General features: G+C 43.5%; 2 protein-coding genes across 2 annotated transcripts in view; one reads left to right on the top strand and one right to left on the bottom strand.

Moving 5' to 3' along the window:
* Positions 1-9,450, bottom strand: part of NINL (ninein like) — a 49,084-nt gene extending 39,634 nt beyond the window's left edge. The window contains exon 1 of the mRNA XM_081854540.1: positions 9,216-9,450. The gene's annotated coding sequence lies outside the window, so the exon portion shown is untranslated. The remainder of the gene's footprint in view (positions 1-9,215) is intronic.
* A 4,896-nt stretch (positions 9,451-14,346) lies between these two features.
* On the top strand, positions 14,347-26,200 carry EIF4A3 (eukaryotic translation initiation factor 4A3). Its single transcript, XM_081854896.1, has 12 exons — positions 14,347-14,663; positions 16,626-16,698; positions 18,387-18,453; positions 18,726-18,788; positions 19,844-19,976; positions 20,432-20,512; positions 22,498-22,639; positions 23,534-23,672; positions 23,814-23,929; positions 24,511-24,618; positions 25,082-25,209; positions 25,968-26,200. The coding sequence occupies exons 1-12, from the start codon at positions 14,498-14,500 to the stop codon at positions 25,982-25,984; spliced, it is 1,233 nt and encodes a 410-aa protein (XP_081711022.1). The 5' UTR covers positions 14,347-14,497; the 3' UTR covers positions 25,985-26,200.
* Positions 26,201-26,655: the final 455 nt, after the last annotated feature.

The raw sequence follows: 26,655 nt of genomic DNA, 5'->3' as shown, positions 1-26,655 counted from the left end.
ACTAAGATACCTTTTTGCTGCTTGTGTGTAGTTGTTCTTGGGGTTGCTCGTGCGTAAGTCATCGCCACACCTGGCTGGGTTACCTAAGTGAACCCTTTCTGTCCGGACAGCCACCCATCCGTGGCTGTCTCAATCACTGGCAGAATCCGTCAGTGGACGTTTCTTGAACTTCTTCCAGCAAAGAAGCTCTTTGACGCCTAGTCTCCTCCTACTCTCCCTGCACGAAAGTCTTCTGCGCAGGGAGGGTGTGGGCAGCGGAGGACCCGTGCTCTCCCCGCTGGTCTCCGGCGAGGAGTTATGGAGCCCCCTCGCCGATTCCCCCATCTGCCCCCCTTCTCCACTGGTGCTACGCTGATTTCCTTCCCCAGAAGATGAGCTGCCTCTCTCCCTACTGGGACGTTCTCCGGCATCCCTCCGGAGCCCTCCCTCCTCCTCTGGCTCCGATGGCAGTTCCCTGACATTGTGCTACCTGTCTCAAACCCTCGGTGTGTTAGGGACTTCCCCTGCATGTGAAGACAGGCTCCCGTGGATTGAGCAGACATGATAGCAGGTCCAATGGTCAAGAAGGTGGTTTCTGCATGTGCTGTAGAGGGAAGTGAGGGGCAGATGGGGCTCATCAACCTTGGAAGCTAGCCCACCGAGGAGAAGGAAACTATGACCCTAAACCTCCATTGGCTTGCAGGTTATCTTCGGGAGAAGAAAAGACTAAGGAGTAAACCCTACTCCAGAGTGGAGTCCCTAAGATAGTTGGATGGTGCCTTGTACGCCTCTTTCCAGCAACCCCTGCAGCCAAACTGGTGCTAAACCTTGCTCTGCTTTCCTTTGGACCACATCTGTGAGGCTGAGAGTGGGGTCTTGTCGTCTGGGCGTCCCCGCACTGCCTTACACACTGCCCAAGCTTTCGTCCCGGGGAAGTCACTTTGGTGCTGCTAACCTAGCAGTTTGACTTTCCCTCCTGAGGCACACTTCATTGTCTCTCAAGACAGATGGATGTCAACAACAGGCTACCTGTACTTGCACATGATTATTAAACTAAAGGCAAGGGGGAAAGCTTCTTTGCAGATGCATCCGATTGGTCTTAGTTGAATGGGATCTTGTTTATGCCAGCAAGACTGACACACACCATAACAATTGAGGGCAGGCACTGAGACAACACACAACCTTCTGCAAAACAAAACAAAGCACAAGAGCCACTTCCCTAATATTACCTGAACACCATGGTGTCCCAATAGAAGTGGACATTGCAAGAGGCAGTGGAGTTTCTCATGGATGGTGCAATATGAATGTCAAACAAAAGGTTGAAAGTGCTCCACATTGCTCTTTAAGTCACAGGTGCAAGCTATGGATGTAAAAGATAGAGGGACCCTGGGACCAATGCCATTCTAGTAGCCAGGGCTTTAAGAAAGCACCTGGTACTGATTTAACTGGAGTTAGAGGAAGGCAGACAGACTGGCTTTCACAACAGAAAGCCCTTTAAGTAGATACTAAGGTTATCTTCTCTTCTTGAGTCTTACCCTCAGTCGTCCAGATCAACTTTTCCTGTTATTTGCCACCCGTTTTTCCGGTCTTATGTAAGCTCCTTGTTATCCTACAATCCATTAGGCTTCTACCAATCCCACCCTAGCTATCCTCTTATCTTCCACTCTTGTCTCCTACTGTATTAAACATATGCTCTGCATCTTGCTATTGTAACCTGCTATTGCTTGTTTATCCTCTCACTCCTATCGTTTATTTTTGTTTAGCCTTTTCACCATAGGGTCTTCAAGGAAGCTTACATTATCAATGACTAGCAAACTTCTAGCCACGTTGCTCAGGAATTCTAATAATGCTCCCCCCCCCCCAAAATCAGTGCAGTTTTGAAATCAGTTGTTAAAATCTGTGCAGTTCAGAAAGGTTCAACCGCCATCTTGAATTAAAATGGTATCCAAACGTAGAAGAAAACCTGCTCCTTGATTCTCAGGAACCATCATGCAAAATTTGGTTAAATCATAAGAGATGTGGAAATGCATAGCAAATAAACAAAATACTTTCCAAAATACATAGTAGATAAAAACTATTTTTTCGAACGGAATGAAAATTAATTCAAAACCTACAACTAAAAAATTGCAAGAAATAAACAAATTTAGCAGCAGTGTTTTAACACCCCTTCTTTTGCTTAGTAGAAATGCTAAAACTAACCTTAAGTGTTTATCAATTACTGTCTATGAGTCCCTCAGTCCAATACAGAGACATGATTTACACAAAACATTTCATCCTCTTTCAGACTTGTTTTGACTGTCCCACAACCTGAAGCCCTCCAGATGTTTTGGACTATAACCCCCATCAGATCCAGCCATAGTCCAAAACATCTGGATGGCACCAGGTCGGGGGAAGCTGTGCTGTACTAATAATTAACACACTTCCTACAATCATTTCCTACCTTAGGGGCGAAAAAGGTCCTTCCTACACCGTTCTTTTCTGTGTTTAAAATTTGCTACAGAGTGCTTACAGACAAAATGTGAGTCACAGCACATTTCCATTCCCCCCCCCCCAACATACCATATTATTCAGATTGCTGCTGCATCTGGAACACAAATTAAAAACATACTGATCAACAAATCAAAGGTTCCGTCTGCTCTGTTTTCTTGTTCACCCTCCATTCCAACACTATTTAGGTAGGCTGTCTGCCTTTTCATATATTTTAAAGATGACTATGTCCATCTTTATCACACAGACATTTGATCACTAACTTTTTAATTGCAGTGTTGTTTTTGAAATATTGTTCGAATTAGCAGGGCTAATCAGTGCTTTGAATAGACAACCCTTGATGCAACCATGTAGAACCAGTTTCTATCCCCCCAAAAAAGCTTAATCCCGGAAAACAGATGGCATGTTTGAATAAAATGCATTGAGTGCAAGGCCACAATAGGATCACTATCCCATATGCTCCAAAGACCCCTATTTACCAGGGACAGAATCTATGTGCTGCTACCTGTCCCTGGTAAATCCATCCCTATTTTTTCCTTTGAACAATATTAATGATTTGCTTTCAGCACGAGATACTAGATTTCTCACTTTTCATGGCTCAGCTCCTTCTTCAGAGGCTCTACAGTGGTACTTCGGGTTACATACGCTTCAGGTTACATACACTTCAGGTTACAGACGCCGCTAACCCAGAAATAGTACCTCGGGTTAAGAACTTTGCTTCAGGATGAGAACAGAAATCGTACTCCGGCGGCGCGGCAGCAGCAGGAGGCCCCATTAGCTAAAGTGGTGCTTCAGGTTAAGAACAGTTTCAGGTTAAGAATGGACCTCCAGAACGAATTAAGTACTTAATCCAAGGTACCACTGTACAGAAGGATTGAGAACTTGTGAGCCCTCTATAATTTGTTTGGATTAAAACCACCATTATGTTTTGCCATTGGCAACGCTGACTGGGACTGATCCAACCACATTTGAAGAGCCAAAGGTTCCCAAGCCATGCTCTTGAAGACAGCTCTCCAAAGAGGACGGAGGAGGCACCTTGTCTGTACATAAGAACATAGGAAGAGCTTGCAGGATCAGGCCAATGGCCCATCTACTCCAGCATCCTGTTTTCACAGTGGTGAAACAGATGCCTTTGGGAGACACACAAGCAAGACCTGAGGACAACAGCACCCTCTGGAGAAACTGCTTTCAAATATGTATTTAATGTGCAGAGCAAAAAATAAGATTACACAGAAGTGAACATTATTTGAGACAGCCTTCTACTGAACCGGGTTTTCTTAAAGTAAAAGCCACTATGGGATGGAGCCAATGTTAGAAATACTCCAAGGACACCCATAGAAATTAATGGACACGGCTAACTTAGCTCCATTAGTTTTAACAGTCAACTGAACAAAACATTGCTTCCTTGGTTTCCAATATCCAAACTACTCCATGCAACACGACGGCACAGCAGATTGCTCACGCACAGGACTTTGTATAGCTGAAATCCTCAGCTAATTCACTTCAGAACTTTATGAATACATTATTTTTATGAGCCTAAGCCTGGGACAACTGATTGAAGATCACATCATATTTCTCTCACTAGCAAAACCAAAACACAGCCACAAAGCTTGGTCAAAACAGACTCCAAGTTAGCTGTCATTAAGTCTTTTCTGCTGGCAGACATTTGTATTATAGTTTTGACTTGTGTCCCTGCCAAATGTTCCTGCTTATAAAAACTTTGTCTCATCGGATCCAACTCAGAAGAGCCCAGAAATTTAAATATCACTGCATTTGAACTCAACTGCGAATAATACAGTGTCGTCCCATTGTTGAGATTAAGCAACAATGCAGAAGGAAGGTCCAAGTTTTTCAACTCTCTCACATCAAATACACATTTGGGTTAAAAAAATATGTATGAAGAATGTTCTTGTGGCAATGAGATTCTCACTCGCTTCAGCGAAATCAAGGAAATTACTTTCACAAACTTGGAAAAGCTCCTTCTCATTGGCTAGAGCTGTAGCCCAAAATGTGGGAAGACACTGAACACCCACCAATTATTTATAAAATCTGAATATCCTGACTTTCACTTCAGTTGAGGTCCTAGGGTAGCTTACAATTACATTTAAAACATATATATAATCAAAATCACAACTAAAAAAAACTAAAAACAGCAACAGACTAAAATTTCAACTAAAAGCAATTAAAGCCATTTGCCTGGCATTGGAATATATATATTCCACTTGGAGACCACTTGAGAGTTCCACAAAGAGAGGGCAACAGCTGGAAAGGTTATTTTCCTAGTGAACATCTGCCTCACTTTAGAAGGCAGGAGCGTCAAGGGAAGGGCCTCAGAACATTATCTTAGCACACAGGCAGGTTATTGAGAAAGTAAAATAATTATTTGCAAGAGGTACAAAAAAAAAAAAAAAAACCAAATCCATTTTTAACATACAAGGACCCCATTGGCTCAAGCTCCTTTATCTCACATGCATTAGCATCAAGCCACTTCACAACGAATATGTATGTTGTTACTGCCTAGGACCATGCCACTTCTATCAGAAGACCCCTGACCCTGGGTCACTGAGAAGGTAGTTGGTGAAGGGGCTCCCCCACGAGAGTGCCACATTCAAGTTTTTTCTTCCTTCTATTTCCTTCCTAATGAGTCTTATCTTTAGATTATAACCCTTGTGACCATTTCTAATTTTTTGTACAATGAGTAGCATATTTAGAGGCTTCAATTCTGTTTCCCTTAAAGGAATTATTTTGCAAGCAGGAATGCAACGAGGTGAATTTACAACCTCTTAAATAAATCTTGGCAGATTAAAATTGACACCAAATTAGTTGTGTATTAAGAAATAATCTTCTCCCTCAAAAGTCTAAGCTCCAAAAATTAAAGTACTTGTGAAAGAGAGAAATTTGGCAGACCACACACAGCTATTCATTTTTAATCATTTAAATGTAAGCAGAATTTCTGCGTTCTTCCTACAACTTTCAAGAATAAAACTCATTTCTACAATACTGTTGAGTCTTTCTTTCAGACGGGGCTGAACCAGTGGCAAATGTCCAATTGCCTGGGTAAGTTGATTTTTGACACAAATATTTAGGAATCTGAAATATTTTCCTAGACTTTTTCTATGTTTGTTATTTACCTTTACATTTTTATGTTCCTGCGTTGTCTCAGTTACACAGACAAACTGAAATTTTGGTAAGAGCCTTTAGCCTTTCCTGAGCACGCTGTCATTAAAAGTTCAACATTATTTCTAAACAGAATAATAAGAATAATAATTTTAAAAATCACAACAAATGTTTTTTAAAGGTACTGTTTTTCTACAGTTTAATGCTGAATGCACCCATGAGCAGACAACTGAACCCTGATGCAAGTCCTTAATCTTCCCATCACCTCAAAATTGATATATCTGAAATGGTGAATCCTGCGTTCTTAAAAGATAACTAAAAATGTAATTTAAACTCAGCTGTTCCATTATTCTGTGGTTAGTCTTTCGGTTGTACCTGTCCATTGGCCTTGTATGATAGACTTTAAAAAGAAATTGGTCTATACATACACATATATAACGTGAAAGCGATCGAGATCTCCAGCCATCTATTCATCGTCTGAAAAGCAAACAATTTATTTATGCATTGCATTTATATGCAATAATCAGGAGTCTTTCCCTGCCCCAGGAGGGGATGCTAGGGATCGAACCTGAGACCTTCTGCTCTAACCCCTGAGCTACGTCCTTCTCCACAAACTATACCAGGCTGCAAACTGAGCAACCCATTACAAAATGAGCTGTGGTTATAAGAATGCTCAGAAACAGACAATGCAAAGTTGTTGTTTTTCCCAAAGTCACTCTCTGGGGGTGTGGGGGAGCTGTAAAAATCTCATTATGGTTATATTGTTACAGACAGGCCACAATGCTTTCACACTGACTGCATTCAAGGTTGATGAATGACATCAGTCATAATAAAGAGTAGATTATCAGAGGGTAGAATAAGTCTCCCCCCACAAGGGCATAAATTGACACAAGGAGACATGAGCTTCCTTCTCAAGCCTCTACACAAAACAGAAAGGAATTATTATCTCAACTGGGCTTGCCTGCTCCCACTCATCATAAACCTGGCAGCTTTCTAACATCTTTTGAGAGAGTGTTCTGGGGCATTTATTACAACATTTATACCTTGCCTTTCCACTCTTGACTCTTTAAACATTTTAATGTTTAAATTAATTAAAAGCGTAAAAAGTACATCATCACAGAAAATGAAAGCAAAACAGAATACATGCACACAGATAGATGCACTGCAATCCTAACCCCATTTACTTGGAAGTAAGCCCCACTGAATTCAAGAAGACTTCTAAGTTGACATAGTTAGGAGTGTGCTGTAAACACCAACATGCGTTCATATACAAAAACCATCTTAACTTGGCACTGGAAACTATAATACACCAGTAAAACTATGAGGCACAGGGTGCCCTCATTGGGCAGGGAATTTCATAATCTGGGCAATCTCTCCTTTTCCCATCAGCTGTGCCTCAGCTGGTGGCAGGACACAAAGCAGGCCCAGCTGAGCACATGGGACATGTAGGATCATGTCTATCTGCTAAATGAGCAACAATAACACAGATATCTGATGATATATGGGCTGCAATGCGGAAAAGCCTATACCGTAACAAATCTGTAACACATCACCACAAGACTTTTGATTGTCTTCACCCTAAGGTGCTGTAAGTGTTCTCCTTAAAATTGCAAAGTGTGAACTGGGACGACAACTGCTCATCTTATTTCCCCCCCCCCATTCAATATTTACTTAATTATATGCTTTTTTGAGAAGCTTGAAGCCTGCCAACCGGACCGGTTTTCTTTTCAAAACAAAAAAACCCACCATTAATAGACTTGGCTTCATGCCTAGGACAAAGCTGAGCTCCGTGGGTCAACTGATGTTTGTCTTTCTTACACTTGGAAAGATACAAACCATTTGGCTAGTGGAAACTTGCTGCAACGAAACTTTGAAAATCCTTGCTCATAGCTGAGGAACAGCCTTATTCTGATTTGAAGATGGAGGCACGCTTTAACTCTTGCAACCCCCAAAGCTTTGCTTTTACAGTAAGAAATGCATGGTGGTGATTTGTTCTGTCAGAAGCACCCGTCTTCCAGAATAATATGACGAAACTCCCAAAGGCCCACAAGAGCTTGCTTTGAGGCTAAAATGTCACTCAGGGTTCCTTGGAAGAACAGCAAGACACAAGTGTAATTAAACACAAGATGCTGCCTTATAGGGAGTTAGAGCCTTGGTCTATCCAGCTCAGTATTGTCTCAGTTTCAGGCAGGGAATATCTCTGAGCCCTACCTACAGGTGTTCAGAATTGAATCTGGGGCCTTCTGAAATTGAGGAGATCTTCTGGCCCTGAGTGATGGCCCTTTCCCTGATACTTTGGATTGAGCATCTAGAAAAAGTAGGTAAAGGTCACATATCCTTCAATATGGATATCCAACAGTCCTCTGGTCTCTCCTAGAACAATATTTTCTCCTTTAGGCACAGGAAAACAATAAGGAACAGGGCAGAGCAAGTCTCATAGGCCCTAAGGGAGCCTTCATCAACCAGGTGCCTTGCAGATGTGTTGGGCTACATCTGTCCCACCCAGCACATCCTGAGGGCAGAGGATGCTCAAATAGTTAGCTGTTGTTAGTTTACACTTGTCTAGGACTAACAGAGCTATCCTAACCATGTCACTTTAAGTTCTTTTTTTAAAAAAGCAACTGACTAATGAAATTAACAACACTGCTACTCATAAGTAAGTTATATTGAATTCAATGGAGCTTACACCCAGGTGAGCAGGGTTAGGACAGCTACCTAAACCAGTTTAAATTTCAAGTGCAGTGTAAATGGGTCACAGCTGATGAGTGGGGAGGGGGAGTTGAAAGGGGGTAAGCTGGGAAATTTTGCCTTAAATTTGATGCAAGAGATGGATGGCCGAATTCCTCCTACACCCCAAACTCCCTCCACACAAGAGGAACTAATAAAGGAGGAGTTTATACTACAAAAACGAGACAAAACAACATCTGGTGTTCCTTGCAACCTACTTCTCTTTAAAAACGGCGAAGGTGCGGAGACGAGATTTCAAAATAAAGTTTTGGTTGCTTTTAGGACCAGGCTCTTCATATGATAGCACAAGCTACACACTTGGCGAGGAAGGAAGCACCAGGTACATGAGAAAGGAGAGGGATTTCAAGGCAGGACCCAGCCAGTTTGGAGAGCTGGAGGGAAGAAATGTGGAAAGAGTATCGACTAAAGGTCACCCCAGAGAAAAGCGGGCGGGGGAAACCTCTTAGAAGCACAACCTCCCTGGCTGGTGAGGAAACTCGGATTTTAAAAGACCAACGGCAAAAAAGCTGGTCTCAAGGAGGAGCAGCCACGCCAAGAAAGATTCGTACAGAAGTTGAAACGCAGATATAAAAAACTGGGTGGTTCATCCTTGCCGTCGCCCCTCCGCAAAAGGTAAACACACGCGATGCATGCTTCAGTTGAGATTCCTGCATCGCAGGGGGCTGGACTAGACGACCCTCGGGGTCCCCTTCCAATTCTATGGTTCTGGGAGACAACCTGCCGCCCAAGTTGCAGAGCCAGGATCAACTCCCCTCACAAAACTCCCGGGCTTCCCTTGTCCCAGAAGAGAATTTGAGGGCGGAGAAGAGAATTTGAGGGGCGGAGGGGGGGGCTCCACAGAAGCCCGAGTCAACCTAAAGAGCAAAGGTCTCGGCGGTACCCACCTCTCGCCTCCGGCCGCTTCTCTCCCTTCTACCACCCGCGCCGCGCCCGCAGCATCTCCCCTGCAGAAAACGACCTTCCGCCGCTCGCGGCCCCTTTGTGTCCCCTCGGCCAATGCCAGCGTGCTCTGCTTCCCTTTCTCCCGAGGCTGCCGCCGATGCTCCTCCCTTGAGGACGTCCACGCTGAAGCCAGCAGCCTCCGGCTCGCAGGCGCTTTTTCCCTGGCAGCCTCCCCAGCCCGCTCCGCCCACCCGGGATTCCTTTCAGGAGCAGACGGCTCTCCTGCGCGCTCCTCTTCGCAGGCAGGCGACCGACCTCTCGGCGAGGGCTGCGCCTCTAGGGGACGAGCGGAGCGCCCCGCTCTCGCCCTCTTCTCCTCCGGCTGCCGGGCTCGCTTCCAGCGTGTCTTCATGGGCTTTCTGGCCTCCTCTGCTGGCTTGGAGGAGCCGGCAGGTGCCCTGGCTGCAGGGCTGTGGAAGCCAAGCAGAGAACAGGGGAAGCGGCTCCGGTGGACGCCACCGCCAGCCACCAAGTGCCGGGGCGAACTTGGGCATTATGGCGCCCCCAACAAGGGCAAAATTTGGCGCCCCACCAGATATTTATTATTATTTTCACAATAATTCATTTGGGTACAGCTTAGGGCCCCATTCTCTTGCGGGCCCCCAAAAAATTGAAAGGGGAAAAACAAACCTGGATTTACATTTCAAAAATATAAGATAAAAAAACAAAATAAAACCTACATACAGCAACAGTGTTTTGTGTTGTGTAGGCTCCTATTTGTTATGTGCAAATGGCTTTTGATACCTATTAGGTCCATAAATTACCATATAGCATATATTCAACACAAAAAACCAACAATTTGTTGTTGGCAAAGGACAGCTGGACATATAAAGGGCCCCATTACCTTCAGTAGCTTAGGATGGGTAGGCAAATTAAGGCCCGGGGCCCGGATCCGGCCCAATCACCTTCTAAATCCGGCCCACGGATGGTCCGGGAATCAGCGTGTTTTTACATGAGTAGAATGTGTGCTTTTATTTAAAATGCATCTCTGGGTTATTTGTGGGGCATAGGAATTTGTTCATTAATTTTTTTCAAAATATAGTCCACAAGGTCTGAGGGACAGTGGACTGGCCCCCTGCTGAAAAAGTTTGCTGACCCCTGGCTTAGGGCCTCATCAAACCTAAATCCGGGTCTGGTACAGTTGCTTTTCTTATGGATCTACTCAGTAGGTATGGCCATAAATATAGGCAGTGATTTCACCCCAAAAGAGAATGATTAGGGGTACTCTCATTTTCCTACTCATATTGAAATACTGCCCCTCAATGAGGCCAAACTTAGATTCACAAAACATTTATCAGTATGCGTATCCCCAGAAAAAAAAGCACTGAATATAGGTATTGTTATTTTGAACCCCCTCGGCTTGGTGCCCTGTGCGGGGGAACAACCTGCCCTGCTCTAAATCCGATGCTGGCTGGTGTAATTGACTTTTTGAGCTGCAGCAAATGCTAAGCATTTTTGCTAAGCAGCAAGACTTTTGAAGTTCAGTGGGACTTAACTTGTCTATGCACACCTTATGTAGATGGCATGCACTCTGGCTTCCATCACACAGTGTCCATTGCGCCAGAAGCGGTTTTGTCATGCTGGCCACATGACCTGGAAAACTGTCTGTGGACAAACGCCATCTCCCTCGGCCTGAAGCGAGATGAGCGCCGCAACCCTATAGTTGTCTTTGAATGGACTTAACCATTCAGGGGTCCTTTACCGTTACCTTTACGTGCTGTATATACAGAGTCTTAGCTAGGTGATCTTGTGCCCCTGGCAGAACCTTCCAGATTGTGCCCCCCTAATCACAGACAAATTAGCTCTTCTTTCCACCTCTCCTCCAACCCCCCCCCACCTCCACCCATTCAATTCACCCTCTACTTAAAACCATTTCTTATGAGGCAATAATGAATATTTTATATTTATGGATGTATTTTTAAGTCGATTTTGTGGGGGTCCCCCTAATGGGGGCCCACCTAACCACCCCCTAGGTACAGCCCTGTGTATATACAGTATCCAGCCGTATTCTCACCATACATTCAAAGCACTATGATACCACTTTAAACAGCCATGGCTTCCCCCAAGGAATTCTGGGAGTCGGAGTTTGTTAAGGGTGTGGAGAGTTAGGAAGCCTGCCATATTCCCCTCCCAGAGCTGCAATTCTCTGAGTTCTCTGTGAAGAGGGATTGATCGATAAACTGCTCTGAGAATTGTCAGTCTTTGAGGAAAATAGGGGGTCTCCTAACAACTCTCAGCAGCCTGAACAAACTACAAGTTCTCTGTGGGGAAAGCCATGACTGCTTAAAAGTGGTATTGCAGTACTTTAAATGTGTGAATGTGATCTCAGAGTAGAGTTGTTGAAATTTGGGGCCATTAATTTCATTTGGTCTAGAACCCGCATACTTCAAACCAATGTCAAGCTTCTCCCTAACTTCTTTCATCTAAATGGTTAAGAAGTGCTTCCTTCGTTCCGCATGATAAAGGCTGAATCACTGCTATCTGTCCCCATCTCCCACGCTCCCCATTTCTGAGAGTCACAAATATAGCATGACTAAGTGTGACTAATGTGTCTGACAGAAAACAGACTCAGATGCAATGTTTTTTAAAAAATAAAAAGATTTGGCTGAGGGCAGATGAAGGTTCGTGGGGCATTTGCCCTAATGGACTGGCCTCTGCCAAGTTTCAAAGGGTATGCAAAACCAACCAGATACTTTTCCCCCTGCGGTTATTATGTGCAGAAAACTCATTTACAGCATAGCAATGTTTTTCCTGCAAACACCCCTTTACTAAGGGGCACAATTTTTAATGTAAACATGAGTGTTCTGCTCACATAGCTGTGTTTTTGCATTATTTTTTCTGAAGAACAGAAAGCTATCCAACTGAAACACTTGGGACCTCCACTGGCATGCAGTGAGCTAACAGTTACACAGAGCGTGAAAAGTAAATGGATGGGTTTATGCAAACACTGCACCAAAGATATATCACAACGGGCCAGCCAGCCAGTTGAGAAATTGACACGGTTGAGAAAATCCAGAATTCTTGAGATTAAAGTGTCTGTCAAGAGGCTGCTTGGTTGGACAATGGACATAATATATGTTGTTGGAGTATATTTTGTAAGCAGCAGTGAGCACTTTATAGCCTCTATTTGCTCTTGGGTACCCAAGAATCCATTGGAAAAGTAGTTCTTATGTGTTTCCCGAACAACTGGCATTGCTTCTCAGCCAATTGACTAATATCAAGTGTCAGTATCTATTATTATCAGTGCAATATCTGGTATGTCTGCTACTTGTGGAGTGTTCGTATTAAATATATTTTTGGAACTGGGAGATAGAATAGGAACTTGTTCCATTCGCTCCCTGCATCAACTGGGTATTGCAGTATTCCAGGAATAGTGCACCACAATATTTCTGGTTCAAAATTAGACAAAACTAGTTATGCAGGAAAAGAGGCGGCATTGGGAGCAGACCATCAGGCACCCGAGGAAACTTTATTCTGCTTGCCTGGCAAGCAGGAATGGCAGTAGGGATGAAGAACTTAGGATTCAGCTGCCACTTTGGGGGCTTCTGGTGCCTGAGGCAGCTGCTTCAGTTCACCTAATGGTTGAGTCAGCTCTGGCTGTATGTCACTCACAGCAGCCTGGCCACACACATAAGCTCAGACATTTGCTGGTCTTCTACTGCTGTGCACACTCCAAGCCCATGGTCACCCATAGGAGATGCATCAAGCAACCTGGGTCCCTGTTCAAGACAACAGTGCCTAATCTGCTCGGGAGGTATACAGGTCTCTGGTGCAGTTGACTCGCTCAGCCACAAATCCCTGGTGAATCCTAGACCTCCACTGCAGGAAGAAACTGTCTAACGGTAAGAGCTGTTTAACAGTGGAACAGACTGCCTCAAGAGTTCATGGGCTCACCTTCACTGGAGGTATTTAAGCAGAGAATAAATAGCCATTTGTCAGGGATGCTGTAGTTGCAAGATTCCTGCATTTGCCGTGCTCTCTAGTACCAGAAAGCCACCCCTGATCTCACATTTGAGACATTGCAGCTGAAACGATAAACTGTAAATTATCCATTTATTATATATTTAACGAAATGAACAAGTACTGTTCTCTTGGCTTTAAAACCAGTTAAAGGTATAACATGTACCCAGCCTTACTGCACAAAGCACATTCACCCACATCCACACCCACACCCCCAAGAATCCTGAGAATTGTAGCTCTGTGGTGAGTAGACTACATTAACTAGGATTCTTTTCAGGGGTACATGTGGGGTTTAAATGTATGTTGTGAATGCAGGTGTTTTCAGTGAAGTGGGTGGCAGGTCTATAAAATAAGCTTTGGGCAACTTTGTCAAACCCTTCAATCTGCACTGCTTTCCCATTTAAAACTCCTGCCTCAAACATGGCAAATAGACACATGCCTGACATTCCTCACCCCCAGCCTGCTCAAAACAAAAGAGGAAACTTTAGTATTTTAAAAATACTTAAAACGACAACATTTTGTTTCACTGTTAATTTTGATGCTGCTTTACACATGTACCTTTATTACATTTTTTTATTTTAACTTGTAATGTTGTATGTGATGTTTTAAGCCATGTGGTAAACCATTTAACGGTTCCACCCCAGAAATGTAAAGCAGAACACAAAAATGTGAAAGACATGCATTTAGAAACAATTTAAAGAAAATGAAACTGGGTTCAGTCTAAAACACTTAATACACACATTTCTATGGAGCTTTCTCCTTGGGTCCCCAGCCTCTTAATCTCTGAAACCTACATTGGGCAAAAAAAAATCCTGAAACTCAGAGGTCGAAAATAAATATAAAAAACAAATAAAGAAAAATAAATAAATCCTGAATCTTTCAGAGCTGGACGATGAACCTCACGGTCCCTTCCAACTGTACAATTCTAACATCTAGGGGCCGAAGGTTAAGAAAGGCTGTTTCACTCTAAGAAATATCCCTGGCACCTCTAACTTCCTATCTCTATGGGAGTGACGCAACGCCGCCCGGGCACAGGATTTTGAACGAGCATCGAGCGTGCTTACGTCCATTTGAGCGCGTCGGGAACGGGGCGACTGGGGCGCATGCGCAAATCCCCGGCGGTCTCGCGCGGGGTGCGTGTGGCGTTAAGGCCTTCGCTTTTCCGGCGCGTCGTGCGGGCATCTCCTCGGTCGAGGCCGGTTCGGTCGAAGGAGGTCTTCCTGTGGCGGCGTCGAAAGGGCTAGAAGAAGAAGCCGCGAGCGGGATGTCGGGGCCTACGGGAGGTTCGGCGGGCTCGGCCCGAAAGCGGCTGCTGAAGGAGGAGGACATGACCAAAGTGGAGTTCGAGACCAGCGAGGAGGTGGACGTCACCCCCACCTTCGACACCATGGGCCTCCGCGAGGACCTCCTGCGCGGCATCTACGCCTACGGTGCGCGCGCGGAGCCAGCGGGGGGGCGGGGGGCTGGCCGCGCGGCCCTCACCGCGGAAGTAGGGCGGGCGGGAGGGAGGGAGGGAGGGAGGGAAGGGAAGGGAAGGGAAGGGAAGCAGCTCCCCGCCCCCCCCCCCGGGACGGTTTCGGCCGTTATTCTTACTTGCGTTCGGTGCTTTTTATGTATCCTCCTCTGCCCAGGTAGGCGCCGGTGTGAGATTTAAATAACGGCGTTAAGATTCGAAAACAATTCAAAGGAAGTTACAGATAGGTAGCCGTGTTGGTCTGCCATAGTCAAAACAAAACAAATTCCTTCCAGTAGCACCTTAAAGACCAACTAAGTCAGTTCTTGGTATGAGCTTTCGTGTGCATGCACACTTCTTCAGATTGGTATCTGAAGAAGTGTGCATGCACACGAAAGCTCATACCAAGAACTGACTTAGTTGGTCTTTAAGGTGCTACTGGAAGGAATTTGTTTAATTCAAAGGAATGCTATATAAGATTTATTATTTTTTAATAATAATAATAATTTATTATTTATACCACGCCCATCTAGCCACTCTGGGCGGCTCCCAATTGAATGTTAAAAACAGTACAGCGTTAAATATTTAAAACTTCCCTAAATAGGGCTGCCTTCAGATGTCTTTTAAAGATAAAATAGCTGCTTATTTTCTTCATATCTGAAGGGAGGGCGTTCCACAAGGTGGGCGCCACTACTGAGAAGGCCCTCTGTCTGGTTCCCTGTAACCTCACTTCTCGCAATGAGGGAACCGTCAGAAGGCCCTTGGCGCTGGATCTCAGTGTCCAGGCTGAACAATGGGGGTGGAGATGCTCCTTCAGGTATACAGGACCAAGGCCGTTTAAATGTAGTCCCATTGTAATTCGTCCCCACGTGTGTTTTCATTGGGTTATTTGTTTTACTTCCATGAAATTTATACGCCGCTTGATTGTAAAAACAAAGTGAATTCCTCGAAGCAGCGAAGTCTCCTGCTTAATATCAATTGGCAGGGAGTTCCAAGATGTAAGCGCCGCCACACTAAATGATCAAGTTCATATAAATGCGGAATGGGTATTATGTTGCACCTGTAGCAATGCCTACATACACTTTTAGTATGTATTGTATTGCTACTGCATTCCAAAACATCAGCTACATCAGTTTTAACGGGCGCACTGGTTTTTGTGTGTTTTTTGGGGGGGGGGCTCTCCTTTGTGTTGGTGTATCAAAGTCTACAAGACACAATACAAAAGGGAAAGGGGAAGAGGATTGTGATGAGAATTGCTGTTGGAAAGTGTGCCCAAGATAGGATTTGTTCTGAAATAAATCTGACTTCAATCATATAAAGCAGTGGTGCTGCTGGACTTGAGCAATGATCTGCCCCAACCACAATGGGGTGATGGGACTTCTAGTCTAACAACACCTGGAAGGTACCATGTTAGCCACCCTGGATTTGAAGTTTCTTCCTCTTTTCTCCCATAAATGCAAAAGGTTGTATCAGATGTAAACCATACTCAAGAGTAAACCCGTTGAAATCAGTGGACTTAAGTTAGTCATTATTTAAGTCTGCTGACTTCAGTGGGTGTACTCTGAATATGATAGTTTGATACAACCCTTTGTTATTTAAGGAGACATCAAATCAAACTTCCCCTTCTTGGTCATTTGTAGCTGCCTCCCTCATTGAATTTTTACTTTGTGAATTTAGAGGTGTGTGAAGTTTGCACGTTGTCATTGGCCACTTTCATTAGCAAATAATAAACGTTGGCACCTGACTGTGACTTTTCCCTTCCTCTCCCCAGTCTCCTCCCTAGCTCCTATTACTCTTTAAAATTGAGTGCCAACAGCTATAGATTTCAGTGCTTTGGTTTCTAAATGTTGGTTTTATTACAGTACTGCTCTGGCCAATGTTTTTAGAGTACATGATGTGATTGGAAGGGAAATCTAACCTTTATAAATGAATTTTGTAGGTTTTGAGAAGCCTTCAGCTATCCAGCAGAGAGCTATCAAACAGATCATTAAAGGAAGAGATGTGATTGCACAGTAAGTGAAATTGCACACGCGCGCGCGCGCGCACACACACACACACACACGACTTTGGGATATTGTCAGTCTAAGAATGCAAATAGTACATTGAATAATAAGAGTTGGAAGGGACTCCAAGGGTGATCTAGTCCAACCCCCGCAATGCAAGAATCGCAGGTAAAGCATCCATGACAGAAGGTAATTCAACCTCTGCTTAGAAACTTGCAATAAAAAAATGGGTTCCTATTTATTTATTTTAAAAGTAATAGCAATCCAATTAAAACTCCCCACTCTAAAGGGGGTCAAGGTCTGCCTCACAGGATTGCAGTGTGTGTGTGCGTGCGTGTTGGTCCTCCACCTCATCCACACAAGCCCTGCCCCAACTCACCAGCTTCATGCTTTACTCAGCTCTTTCCATGTTCTTCAGTTGTAACGATGCTTTTGAATGCACAGGACTAGAGTAAGCCCAAGAGGGCAATTTATGGCATGTTTTCTCAAAACTTGGGATGCGGGTGGCGCTGTGGGTAAAACCTCAGTGCCTAGGACTTGCCGATCATATGGTCGGCGGTTCGAATCCCCGCGGCGGGGTGAGCTCCCGTCGTTCGGTCCCAGCTCCTGCCCACCTAGCAGTTCGAAAGCACCCCTAAGTGCAAGTAGATAAATAGGTACCGCTTTCTAGCGGGAAGGTAAACGGCGTTTCCGTGTGCTGCGCTGGTGCTGGCTCGCCAGCTGCAGCTTCGTCACGCTGGCCACGTGACCCAGAAGTGTCTTCGGACGGCGCCAGCTCACAGCCTCTAGAGCGAGATGAGCACACAACCCTAGAGTCGGACACAACTGGCCCGTAAGGGCAGGGGTACCTTTACCTTTCTCAAAACTAAATCCTATTGGGTTCATTGGAACTCGCTCACTAGTAAGCATGTGTAGAACTGCTGTCTCCATGACTCATTTAGAAAGAGATGCCTTTACTTGGTGTCTTTTACTTTCTTGACACAATCCCACCCAGCTATAATTCTTACCTGTAGGTATAACTTTTCATAGATTAAGGTTACCAGATGTCCCCGTTTCCCGGGGACAGTCCCCAGATTTACAAATCAATCCCCATACAAAATCCATTGAAGTTGAAAAGTTTCTCCGGATTCATTGAAAAAAATCTGGTAACTTTATCATTGTAAACCACTTTTATCTTAGGTTAAATAAGCCGTAATGCAAATAATCCCAGTAGACAAAGTTTGTTCCGTTTCAAATTGTTTAGCACAGTATATTAGTCTTAAATTTTATTTGGAGGCTGGTGTCAGGTAGATTTGCGTACAGTGGTGCCCCGCAAGACGAATGCCTCACAAGACGAAAAGCTCGCTAGACGAAAGAGTTTTCCGTTTTTGAGGTGCTTCGCAAGACAAATTTCCCTATGGGCTTGCTTCGCAAGATGAAAACTTCTTGCGAGTTTCCCCCTTTTTTTTCCTTTTTCTAAGCCGCTAATAGCCGCTAAGCCGCTAATAGCCGTGCTTCGCAAGACGAAAAAAACGCAAGACAAAGAGACTCGCGGAACGAATTAATTTCGTCTTGCGAGGCACCACTGTATTTGGTTTCATTAACTGGTAATCTGTCAAAACTATTTTGATAGTACTTAACAAGGTTAGTATTGTATATGGTGATATTTATTGCTTCTGTTTTCAGACACAGCTATTAAAAATACTATTCTTTCCTAGATCACAGTCTGGAACAGGCAAAACAGCAACATTTTCCATCTCCGTTCTACAGTGTCTGGACATCCAGGTACCTTTGGAACACAAATACTCAACACTTACATTTGAAGATGCAAATACTGTCCTGACTAGTCATAGTATATAATCTCATTGTCTTAACATTGACAAAGAACAACGTTCCAGATTAATTGCATTTTTTGAACATTGGATGTCATCCCAAATACTCTATACATGCTTTGTCTCATTAAGGGAGATCATGTTGATATGTGAACACATCAAATTTCAAATAACTTTTTAGAAGGAATGAAGGCTGTAACACTTAAACTGTTTCGTTTCAATCAGGTTCGTGAAACGCAAGCATTGATATTGGCTCCTACCAGAGAATTGGCAGTACAGATTCAGAAGGTAAGCAAATCTCATACAAGATTCTAACTTATGAAAATGGAATGCTGCAACATCTGTAGGCCCTGTGACAAACTCTGTTCTCCTTCCACTACAAGCAGCTCAGTTATCTCAGGTGGGTACAGCATTATATTGAAGCCTTGGTGCCCTGTGGATGCTTCTAGAATAGCTGCAAATGTTTCTGCAACTGCCTAAACATAATGGTGCTGCATACAAGCGCCCTTAGAGTTAACACTTAGCACAATCACAGTGGTCTCTCCTGATTTAAATTCTGAAAGCCCATAATTTGCCTACAGTAGCTTTTTGTAATTACAGTGGTGCCTCGCAAGACGAAATTAATCCATTCCGTGAGGCTCTTCGTCTAGCGGTTTTTTCGTCTTGCGAAGCAAGCCCATTGACAGCTTAGCGGATTAGCGCTATTAGCGGTTTAGTGGCTTTTAGCGGATCAGCTGATAAGCGGCTTAGCTGCTTAGGAAAAGGGGGGAAAACCCACAGGAACTCGCAAGACATTTTGTCTTGCGAAGCAAGCCCATAGGGAAATTCGTTTTGCGAAGCGCCTCCAAAACGGAAAACCCTTTCGTCTAGCGGGTTTTCCGTCTTGCGAGGCGTTCGTCTTGCGGGGCACCACTGTAGCAGCAAGTCTCAGGCATGGTTTGGGAACACAGGATTGCAGCAACCTTCCAAATGCTAAGCAAGTTTGAATTGGGTCAGTGCTTGGATGAAAGACTGCCAGGGAGCCTTTTGCTTACCGCCTGGAGTTGTATGATAGAAGAAAAGTAGAACAGCAGGGTGATGTATATAGAATGCATTGCGCCATTTAGCACTTTTGAATCTATCGAACAGCTGTAGAAATGGCTGCAGCAACAAGACAAAAGAAGTCAAACACTCCTGACTTAGAAAATGAAATAGTATTTACATGCAGGAGAATGCGTCTCTTCAGTTTCTGACACATGCATTCACAGGAGATGTCATGGCTCTTGCCAGGGTCCCTGGTTCAGTTACTGTTTGGGTTGTGTAGTACCCTTGAATATAAGCTGTTTGTGTGCTTGCTCCTGCAGGGGCTTCTTGCACTTGGTGACTACATGAACGTCCAGTGTCATGCTTGTATTGGTGGGACCAACGTTGGTGAAGACATCAGGAAGCTGGATTACGGACAGCATGTTGTTGCTGGCACACCGGGGCGTGTATTTGGTGAGAAGATTAATTTTATTAAGGAAAACCAAAGAATTTGACTTAATATGTTGAGTAGACGCTTGTAAGCTTTATGCTCAAGATACTTTTCAGTCCTTAGTTCTGTGCTCCAGGTGTGGAACTACAGCTGTGGTTCTCTTACCCCTGTCCTCCCCATTCCTCCCTTATTCTGCACTTTGTCTTAGTTTTAAACAATCTATGAAAGCACCATATAAACAGAAATACAATGTGGGAACTACAGAAAATTAGGTAAAGTAGTGCTGTTGCTTTGTAACTTTTGTATAATCAGATTTGTGTGTGCGTGTGCGCGCATGGGAAATATACCACTGCTGTCATAATTCCAATTGAGATCAGACTCCCTTTGCTCCTCTGAGCCATTAGTTTGCAGAATAAGAAGTGACTCTCAGCATTTCTGCTAGATCCCTGTTTCTTGACGCAAACCTGAAATCTTTCAGATATGATCCGTCGCAGAAGTCTAAGAACTCGTGCCATCAAAATGTTGGTTTTGGATGAAGCTGATGAGATGCTCAATAAAGGTAAAGAATTATTTTAACCCCAATGTCCTAAACTTTTGTTGTGGATGCAAGTCATGGGGTTTTTTTCTATAAAAATACAAAATCCAAAACAAGTTTGCCTAAAGTGTCAGAGCAATGTGTGTTTTTCTGTCATACAAATACTTGGAAACTCCTTCCAGGTGGCATCAGGGGGGTTGTTGTTGAAGAGTCGTGTCCGACTCTTCGTGACCCCATGGACCAGAGCACACCAGGCACTCCTGTCTTCCACTGTCTCCCGCAGTTTGGTCAGACTCATGTTTGTAGCTTCGAGAACACTGTCCAACCATCTCGTCCTCTGTCGTCCCCTTCTCCTTGTGCCCTCCATCTTTCCCAACATCAGGGTCTTTTCCAGGGAGGAGTCTTTTCTCATGAGGTGGCCAAAGGATTGGAGCCTCAGCTTCAGGATCTGTCCTTCCAGTGAGCACTTAGGGCTGATTTCCTTCAGAATGGATAGGTTTGATCTTCTTGCAGTCCATGGGACTCTCAAGAGTCTCCTCCAGCACCATAATTCAAAAGCATCAATTCTTTGGTGATCAGCCTTCTTTATGGTCCAGCTCTCACTTCTATACATCACTACTGGGAAAACCATAGCTTTAAGTATACGGACCTTTGTTGGCAAGGTGATTACTGAGGGCTAACTTACCAGAAATCATGTGCTCTTTTTCATTAAGAAATCTGTAAGTGTTTTCTAGGGTCACTACCACATAATGATAAAAAATACCATTATACAGTGGTACCTCGGTTTAAGAACAGCCCTGTTTATGAACTATTCGGTATAAGAACTCCACAAAACCGGAAGTAATGTTCCAGTTAGGGAATTTTACCTCGGTCTACGAACAGAAACAAAACAGTGGAAGGCACCGGTGGGAGGACTCATTAGGGAAAGTGCGCCTTGGTTTAAGAACGGCTTTGGTTTAAGAACGGACTTCTGGAACAGATTAAGTTCATAAACCGAGGTACCAATGTACTTGTTAATTATCGGCAAGGCACCAAATAATTATTTGGTGAGCAGGCAGGAAAAATCTATGGCCAAGTGTTACCTGCAGGTATAGCCCCCCCCCCCCCCCACTGAAGCTTTATGCCATAACATTAAAACAAGTGTGAGTGCACCTTACCTTTTTAGATTGGAGGGGTAAAGTGATGAAAGGTGAGTTTGAGCTCCATGTTGGGCAAAAGATCTCTGCATTGTAGGGGATTGGACTAGATGATCCTCGTGGTCTTTTTCCAACTCTTCAGTTCTACGATTGCCAGTGCTTCATTCGTTAACAGCTTGCAGAACTGCTAGCTTGTATTTTGTTTGGTTGCAAGTCACTTTGGGTTGTCCTGGGCATTATAAAATGACTAAATGCTCCTGCCAACCTAGCAGTTCAAAAGCATGCCAGTGCAAGTAGATAAATAGGTACCGCTGTGGCAGGAAGTTAAAACAGCATTTCCGTGCGCTCTGGCTTCTGTCACAGTGTTCCGTTGTGTCAGAAGCGGTTTAGTCATGCTGGCCACATGACCCACATGTCCTGTGGACAAATGCCGGCTCCCTTGGCCTGAAAGCAAGATGAGCACCGCAATCCCATAGTCACCTTTGACTGGACTTAATCGTCCGGGGGTCCTTTACCTTTTTACCTTTACCTATGTCAAATGAGCGTCACCAATTCAGCAGACAGATAGCAATACTCCTACCTAAGCAGTTTCTGGGGTACTCTGAACTTAAGTTGCCTTGGGCTTTGTAAAGGAATAGAGAGACCTTAAGCCTTGTTTGGTAGTAAATGGGCAGCCAGTCCATTCTGCACCAGTTGGAGCTTCCAAACCAAGCCCAGTAGAGTGCATTGTAATCCAGCCTAGAGGTTACCAACACATGGACTATAGTGATCGGGCATGGAGGAAACAAATTTGGAGTGGCTTTGGTTGTAATAAATGTGCACCAAGGTACAATAAGGTTCTCAAACGTACTCTCTCTTGTTTGGTTCATCTAGGTTTTAAAGAGCAAATTTATGATGTGTACAGATATCTTCCTCCAGCAACACAGGTGGTTCTGATCAGTGCCACCTTGCCACATGAGATATTGGAGATGACCAACAAATTCATGACTGACCCCATCCGCATTCTGGTCAAGCGGTGAGTGAGTTTACGAGTTTAGCTCATGTTGGTGCTTCCTTTTATATTAGTAGTTGAATCTGATGACAGTGACAGTGTTAAATATCTGAATGCGTTTGATTGTTTCCTTCCTGATCCTTGTCCTGCTGTCTTTCTGGAGGGTATGAAAACTGGGATTTTGGCCCCACTGGGTTTTCTTGAGGCAGATACAAAAGTGTTTTGTAAACATTGTACTTAGCATTTGTATAGCACTTTGCCTGCGTATTCAAAACACACACTGTAAATTCAGTTACAGATAGGTAGCCGTGTTGGTCTGCCATAGTCAAAACAAAACAAATTCCTTCCAGTAGCACCTTAAAGACCAACTAAGACAGTTCTTGGTATGAGCTTTCGTGTGCATGCACACTTCTTCAGATACACTGAAACAGAAGGGTCTGGAAACTTCTGTTTCAGTGTATCTGAAGAAGTGTGCATGCACACGAAAGCTCATACCAAGAACTGACTTAGTTGGTCTTTAAGGTGCTACTGGAAGGAATTTGTTTTGTTTTGACACTGTAAATTGTTATTCCCATATTACAAATGGGAAGGTGCAAGCAGAGGCTGAGAGGTTATTGACTATCCTAAGGCCACTTAATAGGTCTGTGGCTCAGGTGGGGACTTTCCAGCTCTTATCCACCACATTGTGTCACTTCTCTTTGCCTTGTTAATTGCAGAATCAACTACTGAGTTTTAAAATTGGACAGATTTGCACTATATTACCATCTGGCAATTTACCTACAGACATTCCTGTAGACTTGAATGGACACTTCCAGAGAATAACACTGCAGTTATAAATGTTCAGTTTTATAAATGTAATGTCTTAACAATTTAAAGTCAATCAGCTCAAAATTTCTCCCCTCTCCTGCCTTTATCCAGTGATGAGTTGACGCTAGAAGGGATCAAACAGTTCTTTGTGGCGGTGGAGAGGGAAGAATGGAAGTTTGATACATTGTGTGACCTGTATGACACACTCACCATCACTCAGGCTGTCATCTTCTGTAACACCAAGAGAAAGGTACGTCAGCAACGAACAATGCCTGATTTAGTCAAGTCATGATTCATGTTGGCACTGACAGTTGGGCAAAACTAAAACTAACTTTTTTTGGAAGATTACTCCTGCCAAATTTAAAAATTAACTGACTGCTCCCCGGCTCAGGTTGACTGGCTGACTGAGAAGATGAGAGAAGCAAACTTCACTGTTTCATCCATGCATGGTGACATGCCCCAGAAGGAAAGGGAGTCCATCATGAAAGAATTCAGATCTGGGGCAAGGTATGGCAGCAATTTTTGAATATTGGGGATGGGGGAACATTTTTGGAAGAAGAGCCACGTTATCTTACTGGAAAGGTTGTTAGGGTCCCCCCCCCCCAACAGTGGGCAGAGCAGGACCCAGAATTATGCAGAATAAGATCCTGAGCTATTTCTCATGGGAACAGAAGCATATATATATAATTATTAACTCCCTTTATGTTTTACCTTTCCCCAGAGACTTCTACCAAGATTGTGTGTGTGTTTTAAGTTGGCCAGTACCCTTTGTCTGTCCTCGCTTTGTAAAAGGCAAAAAGAACAGGGTTATCCCAGCAGAAGAACGCAGATAGAATGAATGCACAGCTGAACAAGTCTTGTGAAGTAGCTACATAGAACTTTGAAATGAAATTTCATCCTGAAAATTGCATGCATACCATTGTAAAATCACAGACAACTCTTTGCATATTTGCAGAAAACACAAGTCTGTGGAGACGTTTTCCTTTCTACTTGGATCTTTTGCAGTAATTTTTGCAGACAAAGGAACAAGTGTAATTTATGAGGGTCTCTGCAATTCAGTAACTGCTTTTTTCTTTTTCTTTCTACAGCCGAGTTCTTATTTCTACAGATGTTTGGGCCAGAGGTTTGGATGTTCCTCAGGTGTCCCTGATTATTAACTATGACTTGCCAAACAACAGAGAATTGTATATACACAGGTAAGTGTGCACGTATATTAAACTCTTATTTTGCAATGGGAAGCTTTGAAAAAGGTTTTGGGGAAGCAGCTTTCCCTTTCCAGCTGTCTAAAATGGGGGGGGGGCAAGTGAAAAGGGAGATAGATGTTTTGGGGGGACACTTAAGATTTCTTCCAGAAAAAATGATGGAAGATTTCAGAATATGGTGTTTAACAAAGAAAATGCTCCTGCTTTTTTAAGTCCTTCAAAAACTTACATTTAACATGAAAGATGTGTCTTTTAAAAAACTTGTAAGATGAATTGTTGTCTAGAATATATGGCACATGTCCATCATTAGTTTTTTGATTGCTTGAAGTTGCTTTTGGTTGCCCTGAGCAAGATAAATGTAAACAAATGTAAAAAAATAAACAGGAGAGGAAAATTCTGATTTGTGCGATTGCTTATTTAATTTCACTGATTCTGAGTCCCGCTCTTGCCCCACCAGGATTGGTAGATCAGGCCGCTACGGCCGGAAAGGTGTCGCCATCAACTTTGTAAAGAACGACGACATCCGTATTCTGCGAGACATTGAGCAGTACTATTCCACTCAGATTGATGAAATGCCCATGAATGGTGAGTATCTGATTCTTTGCCTAACCTGGTCCTACTCAGGCAGATAGCCATCATCTTCTTTGGACTGACTGGTTACATTGCATGTATGAAATAAATAGCGGTTCACTAATCAAACAGAAGCTTTGTGATTTCAAGATTGCTGAAGGGAAGGAAGGTAGGCCTTCCATCACACGCAGCATGCCAGCTCAGTGATGAACAGGCTCCATAATTGTATTTCTGCTGTACAGTACAGACAGTTTAAATTGGACCTGTTGTCCCAGCTGGAATCCTGTTGATAGATGAGAGATGATGCTATGGAATGACGCACAAATATTAACGCCAAGCAAGCCTGTGCAAATGTTACTCCTGCCATACAGCATAGCAAGGAAATAAAAACAGAAGCCTGAGAGTTCAGATAAGCTGCTCTCTTAAACTTATCTCCATCCACATGCATTCCCTATCAAAGTTAGTTGCATTTTCTTAGCCATATACTTCATAATGGAATATGTGGTGGATATTAGGAATCCAGGGCTCTGTGCTCCTCCGTATTGGACACTATCCACTGTGCCAGACTGTCTCCCCAGCCTTCTGTGTATTGCAATCACGTCTCTCCAGCTGGTCCCTAACCATAATGTCATCTCTTTGTTCATGCGCATAAAGCTGTAAGCCATATGTCAAATGGATAAATGTTTGGCTTGACCCTCAAGTATTGTGATAAATACTGTTTGCGCTCAGCTCATTATCATGCCTTCAATATGTTATCTCTTTCTTTAATCTAGTTGCTGACCTTATTTGAAGGAACAGGATGGACTGAAGACTTTTAGCTGTGATTTGTTACAGCACCGACTGCTGTTCACGGCTTCTTATCTTAAGACCATATTGTTGTAACTCTAAAATAATTCTATGTACATCAGATTCAGTTAGGCCTGTACTTCTGAATATGGTTCTGAAAGATCAGAGTTGGTGAAAAGCATATTGGAAGCAGCTACAAGTTTGTGGTGGTATTTTTTTATTTTTTTTAAATTGTCATTGTGGGAATATCCTAAATGTAGAAAACTGTCTTTTTAATTTTCTTGATGGAAGCTGTAAAAGTAGCATCTCTGTAAATAAGGTGTTCATTGTCATCCTACCTGCTACTATCTTTTTTCTGATTAAAAACAATGAAGTTTTCATATAAAGTCCTTGTCAGCTGAATGGCAACTGGTGCTTTAGAACAAGTTGTTCTGGTGTCATGCCTCTCAAACAAGGTCAAATGATTTTTAATTAGCAAGTGAAGAGGTCAATTTAAATGAAGTGTCTGATGATGCTATTTTATATATTTTCTAATTAAAGGTGCAGTGCAAGTGAATGCACTGTAGACATTTTCATGCTTTTTTCACTGTTCTAAAATCTTATTTATAGCAGAGAAGTGGTAACTTACAATTTGTGTGTATTGCAAGTACTGATAAAAGATTTTACCACGCCATA

The sequence above is a fragment of the Podarcis erhardii genome, assembly GCF_964252035.2.
Source record: "Podarcis erhardii genome assembly, chromosome: 3".
Lineage (NCBI taxonomy): Eukaryota > Metazoa > Chordata > Lepidosauria > Squamata > Lacertidae > Podarcis > Podarcis erhardii.
Note: the sequence above shows the minus strand (reverse complement) of the source record. Positions and strands in the feature narration are given on the sequence as shown.